The 20,212-nt window shown below is 34.9% G+C and overlaps 1 protein-coding gene across 8 annotated transcripts in view; it reads right to left on the bottom strand.

Moving 5' to 3' along the window:
- The window catches only part of LOC150096550 (serine/threonine-protein phosphatase 4 regulatory subunit 1-like), a 536,793-nt gene that overhangs the window by 117,147 nt on the left and 399,434 nt on the right, over positions 1 to 20,212 (bottom strand). For all 8 annotated transcript variants that reach the window (XM_090408176.1, XM_090408177.1, XM_090408173.1 and 5 more), the window contains 2 exons: positions 5,688 to 5,875; positions 3,404 to 3,522 (listed from right to left, as the gene is read on the bottom strand). In XM_090408176.1, coding sequence (XP_090264302.1) covers positions 3,404 to 3,522; positions 5,688 to 5,875 — 307 coding nt within the window. The remainder of the gene's footprint in view (positions 1 to 3,403; positions 3,523 to 5,687; positions 5,876 to 20,212) is intronic.

The raw sequence follows: 20,212 nt of genomic DNA, 5'->3' as shown, positions 1-20,212 counted from the left end.
GAGAAATAAAACTAATGAGAATATTTCAGAGGAATTTTCCAATGTTTCAAGTAAAATTTATATAAGCATTCTTAAAAAGAGGCCTGCAAGAAAATCTGCAGAAGACAAGAAGCTCTTGAAGAACAACAGCTGGATTAAAGGTGGATAGAGGTAGTTGGAATCGAATTTTCACTTTAAGACAAACAGAAATAATGGAAATATAATAAGGATCTATATGTAAGTTCTGTAGATCTGGAAAAAGCATTTGACAAGAAGCCAAGAGAAAAGTTGCTCAAAATGCTGTTTAATGGTGAATTATATTGAGTAATACATTTAGGTTTTTAAATCAGCAGTTAGAAGTGAAGGAGGAACAAGATGGCCATGTATAAAATCAGTTGTGAAATGAGAGTAGACACTATCTACAATTATTTATCAATCTATATGGATCAGATTATGAAGGAAAGTGTCATTGGGCATAATATTAAAACTGGAGATGTTAATTTTAGCTCTTTACTTTATATATTAAATAAATCCAACATAAGCCTGTGCGAATCCTTAACTAAACTAAATAACTGATGTAACACAAATTCCGTATTTAAATTCACAAATAAAAAGAAGACAAATACTGTTTTCAAATAGGCTGGAACATTGAAAACAGCTGTGTCCTGAATGGGAAACGTATGAATAAGTAAAACTGAGGTTATTACTATAACATTGCAGTTGTCTCCATAATTTATTAAAACAAATATCAGCTATATAGGCACGTTTTTTTTTTTTTTTTAAATAAAGGAGGGAAACTTTTCCTGGAATGGAAAAGAATTTGGAAAAATGAACACTGAAAAATCCTGGTTAGGAACAGGATTCTTAGCATCAACCAGGAAAAACATCTCTGCGCCATGGCACACTACCACAGATCGGATGAAATGCTCTGGTTAATAACATTACTCTGACAATCACCATAACAAAATTTGCCTATCTAGTTTAAAGCAATGAAAATATGATTTATCATCACCCATACCACAGCTTTCTGACTATCCAATGTTCAATGAAAAGCCAAAGAGTGCCTTGAGTTTGATGTATCATAGTTCTTCATGGAAACTGAAGCTATAGAGTTCAGTATGTAATGCTCTGTCACAGACTATCCACAGTTGGAGTTTTGGTTGAGAGAATCTACTCATATCCATGGAAGAATGCAAAACCATTTTCAGCAATCTTCGCATCCAAGTTTGTCAGATAATGTGGTTCTGGTTGATTACTGTGTTTCTCTTCCCCATCACATTTTCATCTTTTAATTACGTCAGCTACAGTTGACTTGATTGGCTACAATTGCGCTTCAACCACATGAATTTATTTACTATAGCGGTAGTATAGGCTAAAATACATATGCTAGATAACACCTTGCTGGAAGTTAACTTTAACACACTTCCCCTATTGAGATTGTACAAAATAACGTTATTTGGCATATAATCCTGCCTTTACACTTTGATGTGTCACGTGGCGTATTACTGGTATACAGTACTAGAAAAATATGGGAATGTCTGTATAAGTTCTTCAATTATTTTCTATGGAATTTTAATTTATTGCATAGATAATAATTATTACCAAATATAAATTATCATCATCTAAATCTACGTACTTTGTAGATTATGTAACCATATAAACACATAAATATGTAATAGAAATTATAATAAAACATTCACAAAATAAGATGAGACTAATTTTTAACATGGTTCAAAATATTAGAATATTCCAAATTTTTCCGATTGGTTTTGAGGAGAGCATAGAAATAGTATATATTTCAGTAGCTGTGAGATTGACTCATGTATGAGGAATCATTTGTGCATGGATTTCAGTTAATCATTGCTAAACATGGGTCAAATGAGTAACATATCAGAAGTTTTGAAGGCTAAACTCAACAGCTTATAGCTAAGGAATTGAAATGTTCTCAAGCAAGCATGAGTATAGTATTGAGACAGTATTCTAATCACCAGAGCTTTCAAAATAATAGCTGAAATAGTGGCAGAAAGGTAATAACTACATCAAGAGATGAGAGGAGATTGAAGAATATCGTAAAGAAAAACCGCTTCTGAAGTGTAACATTTTCACAGGAGATGGAAAGAACTAGGTGTGAATGTGTCTTAATCTACGACATTGAGACAGCTTTGAAATTGGGTTTAAATCACGTTTGCCTAAGACGAAGCGGCTTATGACTTCCAAGCAAAAGGCAGCTAGAGTGCAATGTAATCAAAGACTTGTGGGATCAAGAGGACTGGAAAAAAAAGGTACTTTTTAGAGATGCAAGTATGTTTTGTGCGTTCTGTGGTCACCAAGGGATACGTGTTTAGCGTCTTAAACAAGAAGCATTTGATAAAGAATGCATGAAACGTTCGGTGAAATTTGCAATCTCTATCATGGTATGGGTTTGTATGACCACGAAGGGTCCAGATAAACTGGGTATTGTGTATGAAAAAGTGAATTCCAAAGTGTACCAAGAAATTCTTGAGCATTTTATGTTATTGCCATTGGAAGATTTATGTGATAGCGATTTCCTTTTTCAGCAAGATTCAGCTTCTTGTCACATTTCCAAGACCACTACTAGATGGCTCAAAGAAAGGTTAATCAATGTAATTCCTTGCAGGCAAACTCACCAGATTTAAACCTCATTGAGAATTTGTGGAGAATTATGAAGAAACGTCTTCAAGAAGTTGCCCCAAAAGACAAAAATGAACTTGTTTCTAGTCTGCAGACTATATGAGCATGTTTTGATAAAAAAAGACTGAGCTGCTAGTAATAAAATGCCCAATCATTTACAAACAGTCATAAAAGCTAAGGAGTAGTAAGATAAAAGCTAAATAAAGTACTAATTATCATGTTGTTTTCCTTTGAATTTAATTTTTGTGCATTTATTTTCACATTCTAATATTTTGAACAAAATATTAGAATAATGTCAAAAATTATTCTAATTTTGTAAATGTTTTCAAATAAAAGTTTTCTTATAATTTATATTACATTTTTATATGTTTACATGGTAATATAATCTGGAAAATCATGGGGGAGACCTTTGTCCAGCAGTGGACAGAACGAAAAGGTCGAAAAAGACATGATAATATAATCTACAAAGCACATAGTTTAGGTGATGCTAATTTATATTTGGTAAAAATTATTTTCTATGCAATAAATTAGAATTGCAAATCATTCAAACACATTTTCTTTGATTATTCCAATTTTTTTGATTTGGAGGTGTATAATAATATTTTCATAAGTAATGATATCAGAGTTCTAAATGAACTTGGTTGAAGTTTACACTTTGTCATATAATAATTCAAAGGAGAAACAAAGTTTACTGAATGACTAATCACAAATCAGATATGCACTGATAATTTATTTATGTGACTATCATGTTAATTACTAAAATCAACCATACCTGGTCTTGAGCTGTTAAGTGTAAATCAAATGACAGTGACTCAGATGACAAAGAATGGGAGGCCTGAAGAATATCTTCAACATCTGCATTATACAAGTTCACACGTGTTTTCTTTACATCTGGCAATAAAGAAAGTAGTAGTGGGAGAGAAAAATACTTCTATATGTTATTATGATACAGCATTTGATATGTGTAATAATTTTTTCCTTTGGTGTTAATGATTCTAAAAAATGGTAATTTTTTATCCAATGTGAAATTTATAAAAAAAAAATTGAAAACTGATTAGATCTTTGATATTATTATTATTATATGGGCAACTCCATGGAGTCCTTAGACTCATCAAAGGGGGTTCTAAACACTATCCAAGAATTATCCAACATTTGTGCAATATCTATCAATACTTTGCTTTGAGCTCATTTGCAGTCAAGTCTAAGACCACAATTGATTCTGGAAACATATTCCAATAATGGGAATGAAAACAGGGCTGTGAGGACTAGAAAAAAAGCTAGTCCTCACATCCCTGCTAACTACACTCTTGCTCAATTTCCAAGAATGTCCTCTAGTTCTTCCATCACCAGACATGTTCAGAAAAATTTCCTCTGTATTATTCTTGGAAAAACCCTTCAGTAATTTGTATGTCTCAATCATATCACTCCTTATTCTGACTGTCAACCAATTTCTGTAACCAACAAAGCTATTCTCATCAAGTGCATTCCATAGACCTGTCCCCATCTTGGTCACTTGCCTCTTCATCTCCTCCATCTCCAAGAAGTCCTGGTATTGGGAACACAGTAGTCAAGATGGGGTTTTGCCAAAATCCTATAAGGCAGTATAATAACTTGCTTATTTCTGCTCGTTAGAAAGTTCTTCAGTAACCAAGTAATCCAGCGAGCTGTTTTAGCCACTTTTGCAATATGCCCTCTAAATTTCAACTTCCTACCCATTAACAGCCCCAAATCCCTAGCTTCATCAATTTCATGGAGTACAGTTCCACCAATATGGTACATAGCTAGAAATCTTTTTGCCCCAAAATGCATTACCTTGCAATTAAACTTACATTGAAGATATCACATTAAACTGATATCCATTCTCTTTTGCATATACTGCTAATATATGTAAACCATTCTGCAAAATTTTATCTTTACTGACTGTTGCTGTACTCAATTTTGCATCAGCAAACAACTGAAATACTTCCTCTTTGGATCATGTACAAATTAAATAGTAGTGGCAAAGAACAGAGCCCTGCATCACATCACTACTCAGGCCTTCTACTGGGCTACTCCTGAATAAATTACTTTTTGATATCACTCAATCACTCTCTTATCCACTTCACTAACTTTATATCCATCCTGATGCACTGCAGTTTATTGATTATCAAAAGCCTTTGCAAAGTACAGCAGTATCATTGTAAACCCATTAATTTTATTCAACTCAGCTGCCATTGGATTATAAAAGGTGAGCAATTTACTAAGGCATTCCCTACCCTTCCCAAAACCATGTTGTCTCCTATATAATAGCCCATTCCTGTCTATTCTCCTGTCTTAACCAACTTCTTCAATATCTTAACCACAATTCAGAAGATGATGATCAATGGGTAATTCACAACCCAAGTCTTAGAGCCTTCCTTTATGCAATGGAACTATTTTTCCCCTTCTTTCCATTCCAAGATCTGAGACTTAAATTAAACAATAACTATCTAATTGCATAGTTGTATTCATCAAGGTTCAGTAATATCCAATGCACCTCTAATTCATTTACTTCTATTTGCATATAAATCCTTTCCACTCTTGTTACCACAATATCTCTACCTGGATGATATATTATATGTAAAGTGTTCATTTAGTAATTTAACTATTTTATCTGATTCACTTACTTCCCTACCATTGGTATTCATTAAAATTATTCTGCCATAAACATACCTCCTTTTACTTGCAATATGCTGAAAGAACTCTTTGGAATTACATTTGGCCTGTACTGCTAATTTCCTCTCACACTCAGCAGTTGAGATAACCTACCCTCTTCATCAAATCAAAAAAGTTAAACATACCAGAGCACCCTGAATTTATCAGAATCCAATTTTCTATAAATTTATATTACACACTTCATGTATATATTATATTATTTAATGTATTACAAAATATTATGCATGTAGAAGAATATTAATAGACAATTTTATAGGAGATAAAATAACTGTTCAAAATTTTATCTAAATGAACAAAAAGCACATCAGATATTGCAACAAAAAAGTGTTCAGAATGAAAAAAAAATGAAAGTTCATACTTACCAAATAATTCACCATGAGCAAGTGTTACAGATGCTTCATTAAAACTAGAACTCAGAACTTGAACTTTTTGCACATTGGCATCATCCGTAAGAATTGCATTTTCATTTGCTTCATCAGTAACAGTATTAACACAAGCTGTCTGAACTTGTATCCAGTTTGTGTTGTAATGGTTCATTGTCTCTCTGGAACTGTATGAAAACGACTCACTTATAAATTTGATAATCAATTATTGACTTTTATAAATCCTTGCTTTTAAGATACACTAATCAAGAAAAAATATTGTTTCAATGAACATACTTTTGCAAACTCGGGGGGAGGGGGGGGTATTTAAAATGCACAAAATCATGAAAATATACCAGCCGTGTTAACTGAGTAAACAGTGCATCTGCTCCCACATCCCAAATCTCACCATGGGCATGGTTTAATGTCTTTAGCACCATCCAGTTTACTGAAAGGATGAAAGTGGTTTGAAAAAGTTTCATGTATAGCTATTATTTATGGAAAAATCCCCATGTTACTCATCTAAGTAAATATTATTTTTATGGCTAATTTTTGTTTAGGAGTACCCTTTTTTATATCATTGGCTTTTCACTCAATTTTTAGGGCATCACCAATGTTTTCAAGACAGATGTATGAAGAATATATAGGAAAAAGAATAATTCGGACATACCTTTGTATGATGTTGCTGGTTGTCTTCTTATTCAGCAGCATCTGGTGTATAGCGATATACATTTATCTGCTGTTGAAGTATGACTGAAAGGAGGGGAGGGGAGAGTTGGAAATGTGGGGATAGAGAGATGTGGAAGAATCATCAGTGAGGCAAGAGGAATGTGAATTTTAAACCCCGTTTTTAAGGGTGGGCAGAGAATTCTTTGGGAGGAGGAGGTGAAAGATAGAAATTTTTGGGGAAGGAGAAGGATATGGGATAAAATGGGGTGTGAGCCGTTTCGACAGTGCTTCGTCTTCGGAGCTTCCGGGGGGGAAGTGGAGGCTATGTCATGCTGGCTTGGTGTTTTTGTCTTTGGTGCATGTGTGTTATTTTCTATTGGTCAGAGTCATGACCTAATTTTTATGTTTTGGAGCTTCCAACTCTTTGAAGAATATGTAGAGGTGGTGGATATTTATTGAGTTTTTGTCACATTTTAAGGCTATAGTTTCTGATATTCTAAGCACTGGTTCATTTTCCTGTATGTCTATTATCATGGCTTTGTTATAGTTTCTAGAGCAGGGTTTCTAAATTATGTAGCACTTTGACTAAACCGTACTAATATACTACCTTTTTGTAGACAGTATTCACATAAAATTTAACTTGGTAAAACAAACTTTTTTGTACTTTTTTAGCAGCAAACATTTTTATTATTACAGTCATCTGTTACAGTTTCTCTAGCTGCATCGACATGGAATTAATGCTGAAGCTGCTAAGGGCCAAGGGAGGAGTATTTTTGAAGGAAAATAAAATTGGCAAGAAAGTGAAATGGAAGTGTTTTTGAAATTGAGTGCCAGAAATGTGGGAAGAGTAAGAAGTAAAAACAGCAGAGTAGAGAGAAAAAAAATGGGAGTGGGGGGGGGATTAAAAATGAGCAAAACTGTAGGTGAAGCAAGCAAATGTGAATAATGTATGAGTGATAAATGATGATATGAATCAGTGCATGAAAGAAGCAATGGAAGATAAAGATGATGAGACAGTAACAAATTACATTGCATTTATTTTATCTCGCATGATAAAACATACACATGGACTGTACAAACTTTAAGTGAGTGTAACAGAAGCCAAAAGAGGAAGAAGAAGTGGCCCTGAGGGAAGATAAAGCACATATAAAAGAACATAAGACTTGTGTCTTTTGTTCTTTCATGCTATGGTTTTAAAGAGTATGGTAATTCTATAATAAAAGAAAGGCATGCTTAATGAGAGCTTGACAAAATCATGTTTCCCAGGGTATATGCTTAGGTATTATATCCAGGGCCAGGAGAATAAATCAAATTAGGTATTAGTTATAGGTATTAGTATGATCACTAAATAGGAGCTGCAAAAGAAATCTTGTGGAAGGTATATTAACCCTCCAGAGGATGCATACGCAGACTGGGAGTTCACACGTTTGCTTTTTTTTTGCATATATTTCTAAAGCGGCTGGTTAAATCTAGTGGTGCATTTATGTAGCTTCGTATATAGGCAGGACTTATGTTAATGTAGAATATTACGTTGATGCGATAACAACAATTCCCACTGAGACATTGCACAGTCACAGATCCCACACGACCCTTAGTGTTATAGAAGTCAAAATTTTTTAAATTGGTTAGTACTTGTAAATTATTTATATTTTTACATACAGGCTTATATATATATTTACACATGAAATATTTTTTTATATACATATATATCTATTTGATCTATTTATTTATTTCAATCCAGTTCTACACATTTATTGCACATGTATTACTTAGTGGATGGCATTGATTCCCACACATACAAATTAGCTAAACATTTGGCCAAAGAGCTCACACACTATACTGGCAACACACCATCACACATAAAAAACTCAGCCCACTTCAAAGCCAGCATAGAAAACCTTACACTCCAACATACTGACATAATGGTCAGCTTTGACGTCTCCTCCTTATTCACAAATGTCCCACTCAAGGAAACTTTAGAGCTAATCCAAGCTAAATTTTCTCCTGATATCTCAGTCCTATTTCAGTTCACAATGAACTCAGGCTATTTCTTTTCACAGGAAAAATTCTACAAACAAATAGAGGGAACAGCCATGGGTTCACCACTCTCCCCACCCTTGGCCAATTTCTTTATGGAGACTTTTGAAGAAAAAGCCTTAGCCTCTGCCCCACAAAAACCAACCATATGGCTTCGCTACGGTTGATGATGTGTTCGCTATTTGGCCACATGGCTCTGAAACACTCCTCTCCTTCTTAACACATTTAAACAACCAACACCCCAGAATCAAGTTCACCCTGGAAAAAGAGGAAAACAACAGCCTCCCTTTCCTAGACATACTAGTCACCTGCCAGCCTGATGGAACCTTGGTTTTCTCAGTTTATAGAAAACCCACCTATACTGGCAGATACATTCACCAACAATCCCACCACCTCCCTTACAACAATATGGAGTGGTGAAAACACTATACAACAGGGCTAAACTAATCTGTTCTAACAACATGGCCCTAAACACTGAACTAAATCGCATCCTCAAGACTTTCTCAGCCAATGGTTACCCCCCCCACAAAAAAATCCAAAAAATATTAAAACCTACAAACCACAGCCCCCCTCCACAACAAGGATTAAATCCATCATCATTCCCTACATCCGAGGCACCTCGGAAAAAATTACCAAAATCTTAAAAAAACATGACCTGACCTCCTGTTACAGGTCTTACAGAAAATTGGCATCCCTTATCCGCTCCACTAAAGACCAACCACTTCCCCTAGACCTACCTGGTGTATACCAGGTCCCTTGCAGTTGTAAAATGTCTTACTTTTGTCAATAAATAATCTTTTTTCTACAATATACTTATTTCTTATTATTCAGAACACCTTCAATTTTGTAAAAAAAAAGAGTGCAGAATGACAGTCCACGCATGATCTTTGATTCCAAAAATGTTCATGCGACCTCTGAAGGGTTAATCAAAATTTAGCTGATAAACTCATGAGCAGTACAAAGCAAAGGCAAGAAGGGTACTCAGTATGGTAGGGAAGCCAAGAAGGTCACTGAAATCACAGAATTCTTTTTTAATGTAAATGTGGCAAGTTTCTACTTGCAATGGAAAGATAACTTTAATGAGAACTTGTAGGGAGGTGATGGAAACAAATAAAATAGTTACATTACTGAGTGTTCACTTTGCAATACCAAATCTGACAGGGACTGGTGCAAGAAAGAGAGACAGGTGATATTGAAGAACATCATAACGATAAGCAGAGATCAGGAAGTTATTATCCCTCTTTATAAAATGGATACAGTCTTAACAAGCCTAGTATGCACAGATGTGGTGTAGGCTGAGTTATCTTGATGATGAAGCGGTTCACAGCTTCCAGAGGTGAGACCAAGATGACAGATTTATGGACTGTTTCCTATAACGATAGCCTGAAGGTCTGTGGGTTACAAAGATTATCTGATAGAATGAAAAGAGGGGATGTGTAGTGTAGATAAGTAACTACTGGTGGTTTTATATGATTGATGAAGAATAATTTTTCATACATGAGAAAAGGAAAGAACAAAATTACTCCTATAATAAATTTAGTTTAATCCTTTATCCAAGTGTAAGCAAACAAAGTTTGCACCTGAAGTATCTTCAGGACTGAGGCAACTCGTAGTAAAGTTGGACCAAGCTCTCATCACTCCTTGTCTCAGTATCTCCCATAATGCAAAGCACATCTCCTTGCAGACATGTATAATGCTATGCATTAAGGGAAGGGCCACTACCCAGACCAGTTTTGACCTTTATTGAGGTCTTGTCAGTGGGAGCCAGACCCAGAAGTCGTGATACTAAGGCAGAAGCAATGGAGAGGTCATATTTACCACCTTATTATTAAATTACTCTGGATTTAGAGAAAGATGTTGGAAGTTTATTTTCCACTTAGTTAGACTACAATAGATTTAGTTTAATTTTTATCCAAGCGTAAGCAAACAAAGTTTGCGCCTGAAGTATCTTCAGGACTGAGGCAACGGCAACTCATAGTAAAGGTGGACCAAGCTCTCATCACTCCTTGTCTCAGTATCTCCCATAATGCAAAAGCACATCTCCTTGCAGAGATGTATAATGCGATGTTGCCTCAGTCCTGAAGATACTTCAGGCACTAACTTTGTTTGCTTACACTTGGATAAAGGATTAAACTAAATTTATTATAGTCTAACCAAGTGGAAAATAAACTTCCAACATCTTTCTCTAACTCCAGAGTAATTTAATAATAAGGTGGTACACCTTTTGGCAACTCGTATAAGTAAATATGACCTCTCCATTGCTTCTGCCTTAGTATCACGACTTCTGGGTCTGGCTCCCACTGACAAGACCTCAATAAAGGCCGAAACCAGTCTGGGTAGTGGCCCTTTACTTAATGCACAGCAATGTGCTTTGCATTATGGGAGATACTGAGACAAGGAGTGATGAGAGCTTGGTCCACCTTTACTACGAGTTGCCTCAGTCCTAAAGATACTCCAGGAGCAAACTTTGTTTGCTTTCACTTGGATAAAGGGATTAAACTAAATTTATTATAGTCTAACCAAGGTTGGAAAATAAACTTCCAAATATTACTCCCAGAAATTAGTTGGCAAGGAATAAAATATTGCAATTTTTGTTTCGAGACTGATTAATGGTTTGTGAGGACTTTGTCAGTAGATAAATTCAAGGAGATGTATAAGAGTTTGTGCGAATTGATAGTTATCCTGTAATGAAGGTATTTCAGATGTATTAATAACAGTTTTATTTAGTAATAATAACTATTTTATATAACAACAATAGAATCCTCACTGCTGGGTGAAGGCCTCTCTCTCACATGTGGAATGGTTAGGTCTACTTCTCCCATGGTGACTAAGTACATCTTGGGAGTGTTGGATTCTGATTATATAGAGATTGAAGTAATTATTATTTGTTTCAGAATCCAACATGATCTTCCATCACATCTAGACTTGTAAATATTATTTAATGTAATTCACTTGTTTATAAATTAATATTCACATAACTATCTTTAACTTTATTTGATATTTAATTATTTAATCAAGGATATATGTATTAATAGTGAGAAGACTGTATTTAAATATTAAGCTATTTTATTTATTACTATGTTAATATTATAAGAATTTGTATTTGATAATTTAACTGCGTATTATTTGAAATGTAAATATTCTCTATTTGTTTTGTTGTCATGGAGATGCATGTAAGCAAGCAAGTGCAAGTTCTGGAACACCACGTGAAGAGAAGGCTTATTGAAAAGAGTTTTAGATCACGAGAACAATTTAGGCGGGAACAACGGATATAAAAAGCGATGAACGCTGAAATTATTATGATTAGAGATTTATAAGAGAGAGAGTGGCATTAGGTTGGAATCTGAGCATTCTGAAATCACAGTACGTTAATAGCGAGTCGGCAAGTCACTCAAGCAGCTAAATAAGCTCTACTAGTCGAGAGGCGGTTAGCTAATAAGTTTTAGAATAACAATTATAGCTGCGGAAGACAGCTGAGTGACTACTGAATAGACTAGCAATACTTGAGTTGATATTTAATTTCAGGGCATACCTGTCAAGGACACACTGAATCTTGAAATAAAGCACGGAGTTACTAGAATAGTAGAGGCTGTAAAATTGACGTTTACCGTCAGCTGTGTTTAGAATTGTAGTGTCTAAAGAATTAATTGAATGCCATAAAAATGAACTGTGCATATAAAACCTCAAGTTAAGGAATTATTGTGTGTTGCCTTATTTCATGAGTGATCAGTAGTACTTCATGCAAGAACATTTGTTTATGTGTATAGTGACCATGAATTAATTCAGTTAATGCTTAGAAGATTTATTTAATGAGTGCCGTTTACTGTTTAAAGTGTTTACAGTTATAAAAAGTATGCAAGTAGATAAAGATAGAAGATTATCGGTAAGATTATTCCAACCATTAATATTTCTATACAGAGAGGTGTGTGAGTTTCATCCTAGAATTTCCTTATATTAACAGTAACTATTGAGGAAGTTAGCTAAAGTGTATATTTAAAAGTGTTTGTTTGTGAAGAGGTATTACTGCAAATTTTGTTGTATTTGGAACTTAAAGAACTGTGAGAAGACTGTATTATAGAGACAACAGATTTACCATTGTATGAATTGAATGATTGAATTTACCTGAGGAGTTAAAATGTTAGTGATATCTTAATTACTGATTTAAACTTAAGTGTAAAATTTGTGATTTTAAAATTAAATGTTTGTTTTTGTTTATCTAAAGTTGTATTTTGCCTGAATCTCTTTTACTGCACCATTCATAAAATATTCAAACCAAAGCAGGTAAAATTAAGTAAGTCAAATATACTCGGCCAGTATATATTTTAAGGAAAAATAGTTGAAGGTTGATTTTTCTTCAATTCTTGAACTAATTCAGATATAAAGTGGCGCAGTCTTTAAATATAAATTTTCTCTATATTTGAATTAGAAATCAACTCACAACTTATCAATTAGTTAAGAACATCGTAATTGTAATCATGTCGGATCCAAAGTATAGATTAAGAACAAGTAGGATCCAACAGGAGAGCATCTATTTGTATGTATGAATATGCAAATGAATGAGATAACCACAAACATGAATGCCCATGGCAGGATTTGAACCTGCAGCTTACTGGGTCTATTGACTGAAATATGGATATATTCACCACTCAAGCCAACCAGGTCAGCTATCATACGTGGTACTTTGGTCAAACAGGAAGGTCAGCTGCTATACATCATGATGAGCATATCGCTTATATTAAATTCCATGAACCAGAAACTGGACTAGCAGAACATGCCATCACCACCAATAATTGTGACCTTTGGAAAAAAAGATTGGCGTTGTCCACAAAAGCAATTATCTCATGTAACGTTCATAAACAAAGACAGTGGTAAAACCTTGCTTCACCACCAAATCTAGATAGGAACGATTGTCTGAAATGATGTTATCTTTCCTATGGGAAATATTTCTCCACTTGTGATCCATCAAATTTTTTTTTTCTCTTCTTTTTTTTTTCATTAATTATTTATCTTATTTCAATTTATTCAATTAGGACTTTCATGTATTTTATATCATACTGTTTTATGTCATGGCATATAATGCAGCTTACATGTTTTCATTGTTGAGTCTTCCAGTTATCTATTCTACTTGTTCAATTTGAAAGTTATACTGAAGATGCTCTAGTACTAAGCTGAAAATTTTATGATTAAAGTTAACAAGGACCAAAGGTGGAGCACTCTGTGGTGTTCCACCAATCATCTTCTTTCTCTTACTCAGCATCTCCACACATCACTTTCTGATACATGACGGCCACTTTAATATTCATGTCATAAGTTTATTTTGCATACTCATTATTGTGTGTGTGTATAATGACCCCACAGATTTCATACGGAGGTAGAAGGTTTTTTCTCTGGAAAACTAAGGTTTTTCGTCCCTCAGAATATGCAAACCAGCCAATAAAACAAACACAATTTACAGACAAGAATTGTTAGAGGCATAGGGGAAATCACCTTATCATTGTATTCCAGTCAGGAAATCCAAGGATACTTGGAAGGCTATGGGTGCTTAAGTGATTATCCATCCTTCCATTAGTGTTAAAGCCACTGATGGATGGATGGATGGATAATGACCTCACATGTGGAAACTTATAAGTACCTTGGTAAAATAAAGAATTATGGTATATCTACTACCCTTAACCAGTTTGTCACAATTACAGAGCATTAGCAGATTTTTAAGGGTCAAAGCTGTATAACTGAGAGGAGACCTCCACATAGCCTTTAAAGGAATGCAGAGAACCGACCAGGGCTTCTGACCTAATGTCCAATCCTCACCTTCTCGTGGTGCACCCTGTTGGGTATCTATTTGGATACTGAACGAACGAGGATGGGCTGGCAATTTGGGATTTAGCCGACCAAATTGTATTCTTATTGGTTAAACCAAAATAAAAAATGATGGTACAACATGACAAAATTTCATGCCAGCTGGGGTGTCACCCGGTTAAACAAGGCCCCCGTTGTTTTCGCCAGGGAACCAGGTCGAACAGCGAAAAGTCAGCTACTGGAACAAATCTGAAAACACACCCCAACTCAACATCACCAGAGTTAAAGATCGGTACTATCAAAGTAAGAAGCCTGAATGGCAAAGAAATGGAGCTAGCTGAGGAATAAGATAAGTACCAGATTGACATAATAGGGGTGACTGAAACAAAAAAGACCAAAACTGGTGAGATCTTTCTGAGCAATAAATACAAAATGTTATATTCAGGCAATGACAATCGAGCAAAAGAAGGAGTAGCCATAGTATTCAACACAAAATACGAGGTTAATCTTCTTGAATGGCAGTCAGTCTCAAGTAGAGTAATGTGGGCAAATATGAGAATAGGGAACTGCACAATGAGACTTATTTGTGCCTATGGTCCAATAGAAGTTTCTACTAAGGTAGAAGTGGAGGAATTTTTTGAGGCTTTAGAAAAAGCAACTGACACAATGAAAAATTGGTCCTTGTTGGGAATCTAAATAGCAGAGTAGGAAATGATTGTGAGACATACAAAAATATTTTGGGAAAATTTGGAGAAAAGAGCAAAGCTAATAATAATGGCAAATATCTGTTGGATTTCTGCTCAGGACATGGACTGGTTATTACTAATACCATGTCCCAACATAAAAATGTGCACAAATTCACATGGAGAGAAGAGGCTAGGAATAAGAAAAGTCTCATTGACTATATTATTGTTGATAGTGATGTTTTCTCCCTGGTGCAGGACACCAGAGTGTACAGAGGATTTGAAATTGGAAGTGATCACTATTTAGTCTTGAGAAGGATAAAATTGAATTTCATATTGAAAAGAATAACATGTAAGAAAGTTTTAAAGCGAATAAAAGTTGAGCAGCTCTCAGATGTGAACTGTAGACTAAAATACACAAAGATTATTGAATAAAAAATGAAAGAGTTTGAGAACAGGAATCAAACCTTGGAGAATCAGTGGCAAACTCTGAAGAAAACATTGATTGATTCTGCCAGAGAGGCATGTGGTGAAGTTGTCTGCAAGGATAGAAAAATCAGACCTCCCTGGTGGACACAGGAAGTTAAAGAGGCAGTGAAGGAAAAGAAGAAAGCATATCAAAAGTTCTTGTCAAATAAGTCAGCTAGTGCTCTTAGAGAATATAGAGACAAATGCAAGAATGCTAAACACTGTGTAAAACTAGCTAAACAAAAGTCATGGGAGGACTTTGGTAAGAATATAGAAAATAAATATCAAGAAGGTGGCAAAATATTCTGGAGGTTGTTGAAGAAGCTTAGGAATGGATGAAAGAGCGCTGTAAAAGGAATTAGAGATGATAAAGGTGACATGAAAACAGGAGAAAAAGATATCCTTGAAGTATGGAGTAATTACTTTGAAAAACTGCTAAATGAAACAAGCAGTGATGATAGCACAGTGGTAAAAAACACTGACCAGGTATGCATTCAGGAATACATATCCATTCTTGAAGTAGAAAAAGCCATCAAAGGCTTGAAATGTGGAAAGGCAGCAGGAGTAGATGATATTCGACCAGAAATGCTTAAGTATGGTGGTATAAGAGTCTTACAGTGGCTGCACTGCATAGCTCAGAAAGCCTGGACAGAGGGACGAATTCCCGATGATTGGAGTAGAGCTCTCATAGTACCCATATATAAAAAGGAAAATAAAACTGAATGTGAGAATTACAGAGGTATTTCCTTACTGAGTGTTCCAAGCGAGATCTATGCAAGTATACTTGAGAAATGGTTGAGAAGAATTGTGGAAGAACAACTTGGTGAAGAACAAGCTGGATTCAGGCCAAATAGAGGCTGTCAGGATCAGATCTTCACTTTACGACAAATAGTCGAGAAAGCATGGGAATATAACAAAGATCTGTATTTAAGTTTTGTAGATTTGTAAAAGGCATGTGACAAGGTGCCAAGAGAGAAGCTATTCAATACGTTACAGTTATATGGTGTGAATGGGGCATTATATCAAGCAATACTTAGTCTTTATTTGAGTTGTAAGTCAGCAGTTAGAATTGAAGGAAGTACAGGACGATGGTTTAATGTTAAATCTGGTGTGAGACAAGGATGTACATTACCCCCTCTGTTATTCATTATCTATGTGGATCACATTATGAAGGAAAGTGGTATTAAACATGATATCAAAATTGGAGATGTTAATGTCAGCTCTTTGCTTTATGCAGATGATGTTATACTTCTAAATAAATCCGCTACAAGTCTGCAAGATTCTCTGACTAAATTGAATAGCTGTTGTAATAGATATGGTATGAAGGTCAGCAATAAAAAGACAAAGACAATGAAAATAGGCAGAATCATTGAAAATGTCAACTGTGTTGTGAATGGAGAACCTGTGGAACAAGTAAAACATTTCAGCTACTTAGGCACGATTTTTACTGAAGATGGTAAATTAAATATAGAAATAGACAACAGAATCAGCAAAGCTGGTATGGTGGGAAGTCTTGGCTCCTAATCATATGCCTTTTTGAAATCTACAAAACTTAAATCATAACCTTAACATATTCCTATGATTTCTCAACTATTTCTCTTAAAGTGAAAATCTGATCCTGACAACCTATTTTACCTGAGCTCAATTTTTCCTTCAAGTTTCTTCCTTAGTTTTTCTTAAATGCTTTAACTATGCTTTCACATATTCTTACCTACAATGCTCCATAGAGTAATTCCTCTCATACTTGGTTTTATTTCTTCTTCTTTTTTTTAAAATTTATTTATTTATTTTTTTACAGATGTTTACCGTAAGGGCTGTACTCTAATTGTGTGGAATTTGACCTTATGACCATGCCTTCTGACATCCGTATTTGAACATTTCTGGTTGAACATTAACTACTTGGCTACATTCCCAGATTTCTGATGGCTTTTTTTACCTCATGTAGTGACATATAATCCTGACTACATTTACTGTTAAGGTGCTGATAAATACCCTCAAGAGGTGTACAGAACATTATGACGATGCTCAAGAAAAGTTCACATCATTATTATAACATATCTACACGTAAACATAAGGAAAAGTATTATTTATTAAATATACTGCCAAATATTTCAGTTTGAAATTAAACTATCATCAGTGGCTTAAACAACATTTTTCACACTTAAAACAACAGTTTAAGCCACTGATGATAGTTTGTTAATTTCAAACTGAAATATTTAGCAGTATATTTAATATATAATACTTTACCTTGGGTTTATGTGTAGATAAGTTATAAGTTATACGTCAAAACCATCATTACTAACTTCCTATTAACAATTTTCCTCAAAATTTATCTGTTATCTGTCAGGATGCCAATATTGTCAAATCTTATATTTCAGTCTTCTAAGGTACTTTTAACTGCATTAATCCACTTGGATCTTTGTCTTCCTCTTGCTGGCAATTTCAGCATTAAATGACCTTACCACCTGAGAATAGCTCTGCTCACAATGCTGAGGGTTAACAAGGTCAGGTTACCAACTCTCTCCAGATGCTTTTACATGCACACTTTGTTCCTGCATTGTCTTCTCTGTAGGTATTTCGATGGGCACTACTCCACCAAACTAGCATATTATCATTCCTCCATTTTCTTCTGATGACATACAAACATGAGCAGGTTCAACACCCATATACAATTCAGCTCCAAATTCAAACTTTTCTCAAAATTTTCATCCTCCTCCTACAAATGTTTTGGGACAGTCCTCTGCATACTGCTTTCCCAATGACTACAACCCCTCCAGTCTTCAAGAAACACATAAACAAATATCTTTCTCTTTAATCACTTGCTGATGTACAGCACTGTCACGTCACCTGCAGGTCTTGGAAGCTCCCATGTGTGTAGCCAACACACAAGTGCACATGAGGGAAAGTAAGTTACAGATGGTTATATAAATAAAACAAAGCAAACCATGAACCTCAGAAAAACGTTTATTTCTCTACATAATCCCCTTCAATCTTAATACACCTGTCCCATCACTTTCAAAACCAGCAGAATAGAATTCTGCACCTCATTTTTAACCTGTGGAAAATGAGGTGCAGAGTTTCAGCAAAATGTTTGCCACCAAGGTGCTGTTTTCAGTGGGCCAAACAGGTGAAAGGCATTGGAGGTTAAGCTAGAGCCATGAGGTAGATGGAGTTTCCACTGGAATTCTTGAATTTTCCAGGCTTCCTACAACTGTAGAAGGCCTTGCATCATCATGAAAAAGCCATACTCCTTTTGTCAGTAGGCCTGGACATTTTCAGCTTCAATTCTGAAGCTGAAAATGTCTAGAAAATGTAAAATTTTATTGAAATGCTTCAATAAAATTTTACAGTATGCTGTGGCATTTACATTTTCACCTTCCTTCTGAAAATGGGCCAGCAGTACTACTTCCTGAGAATCACAAAAGACAATACGAACAACCATTCCTGCCAATGGTGAAATTCATAAACATCATGAATGCAGCATGCAATGATTTAAGTTGGTAGTGGTGAACCCACAATTCACCCTCTGTAACAATCCTGTTTAACATATATTCTCCTTGATGTGCATAGCAGAAAAGATGTCACAAGGCCAGACCCAATCAATTCATTTAGTGCAGAGCTAAGTTCTCTGGGTACCCACTGCATGCATACTTTATACTCCTCGAGCATGCATGCTATTTTAACAGCTGAAAATGGCTACAAAACACACGTGTCTACTATATGGACTGTCGTCATCCAAGTCTGTGCTGCTATTAAGTGATTTGCACTGAAAAACAATTTCCTTCTAATTTATTTGTTCTGCTTTTGTTTATAATTTATTGACTTTCTCTCATATAACAGCTGAGATTAAATCTTCCATTTTGAAAATTTGGAACATTTTAAAAAACATGCTCTTGATACTACCATTTTCAAATCTTCTATTTGGTTAAGATATATTGATGATGTGTTCTCTCTATTGGCCACATGGCTCAGACGCATTAGATTATTTCCTCTTTCACTTCAACAGCCAGCATGCCTAGCTGACCATGCCTTGAATAGCTTGCATCAGATCTGACAGTAAAAACTACTATGCTTCATCACATTAATTACAAACTGTAAAGATTCTTTGTAAAATCAACAACAGATTTAATAAATCAACCTAATCTAAATAAACATGGTTGTGTTAAACTTCCCAAGATTTGGGAAACTAATTCTTAGGCCTCCCAACCAACAGTGTCCATAGAGGGCACCCCTCATAGGACTTTATGCTTAAAACAGTCGAATTTCTTCCACTTATTGTTTTGTGCATGTTATTACCACTTTTAATATTGTATTCCTGAAGCTGTCTCTGTGAAAGAGATGAAATATCAGAATGATAAAACCTGCTGTCTAATTATTTCTTTCTGTGCTGTATTCATTCCATTAAATTTTATTATGAGCATAAACCAACACCTAAGCCTAAATACATATTTATTAATATCTCCAATTTTGATGTTCAGATTTAATATGACTTTCTTTCATAATGCAATCCATCTAGATGATGAATAATATTGGAGATAATATGCACCCTTGTCTCATACCTGATTAAGGTATGAGACAAGGTACCATTCTCTTGTCATATGCTCTTCTCCACATCCAACGTAAACAGATTATTTATATGGGTACTCCATGGAGTCAAAAGACTCACTGCAGGAGACCCACTATCCATTAGCATAATACCGCTCATCATCATGGTTTATTTGCAATTTACAATTTTAAATAAGGAAACAAACTAAATAAATAGGAATAAGAAAAAGTTAATTATTATATGTAGCTTTCCGGGCTTCTCTATTTTGAGCTAGTTGAGTTATTTCTCATGGAAAGAGTATCTATGCTAATAATATACTGCCAGAA

Source organism: Typopeltis vanoorti, chromosome 18 (assembly GCF_054136105.1).
Source record: "Typopeltis vanoorti isolate ZY-2024b chromosome 18, IOZ_Tvanoo_1.0, whole genome shotgun sequence".
In the NCBI taxonomy this organism is placed as follows: domain Eukaryota; kingdom Metazoa; phylum Arthropoda; class Arachnida; order Uropygi; family Thelyphonidae; genus Typopeltis; species Typopeltis vanoorti.
Note: the sequence above shows the minus strand (reverse complement) of the source record. Positions and strands in the feature narration are given on the sequence as shown.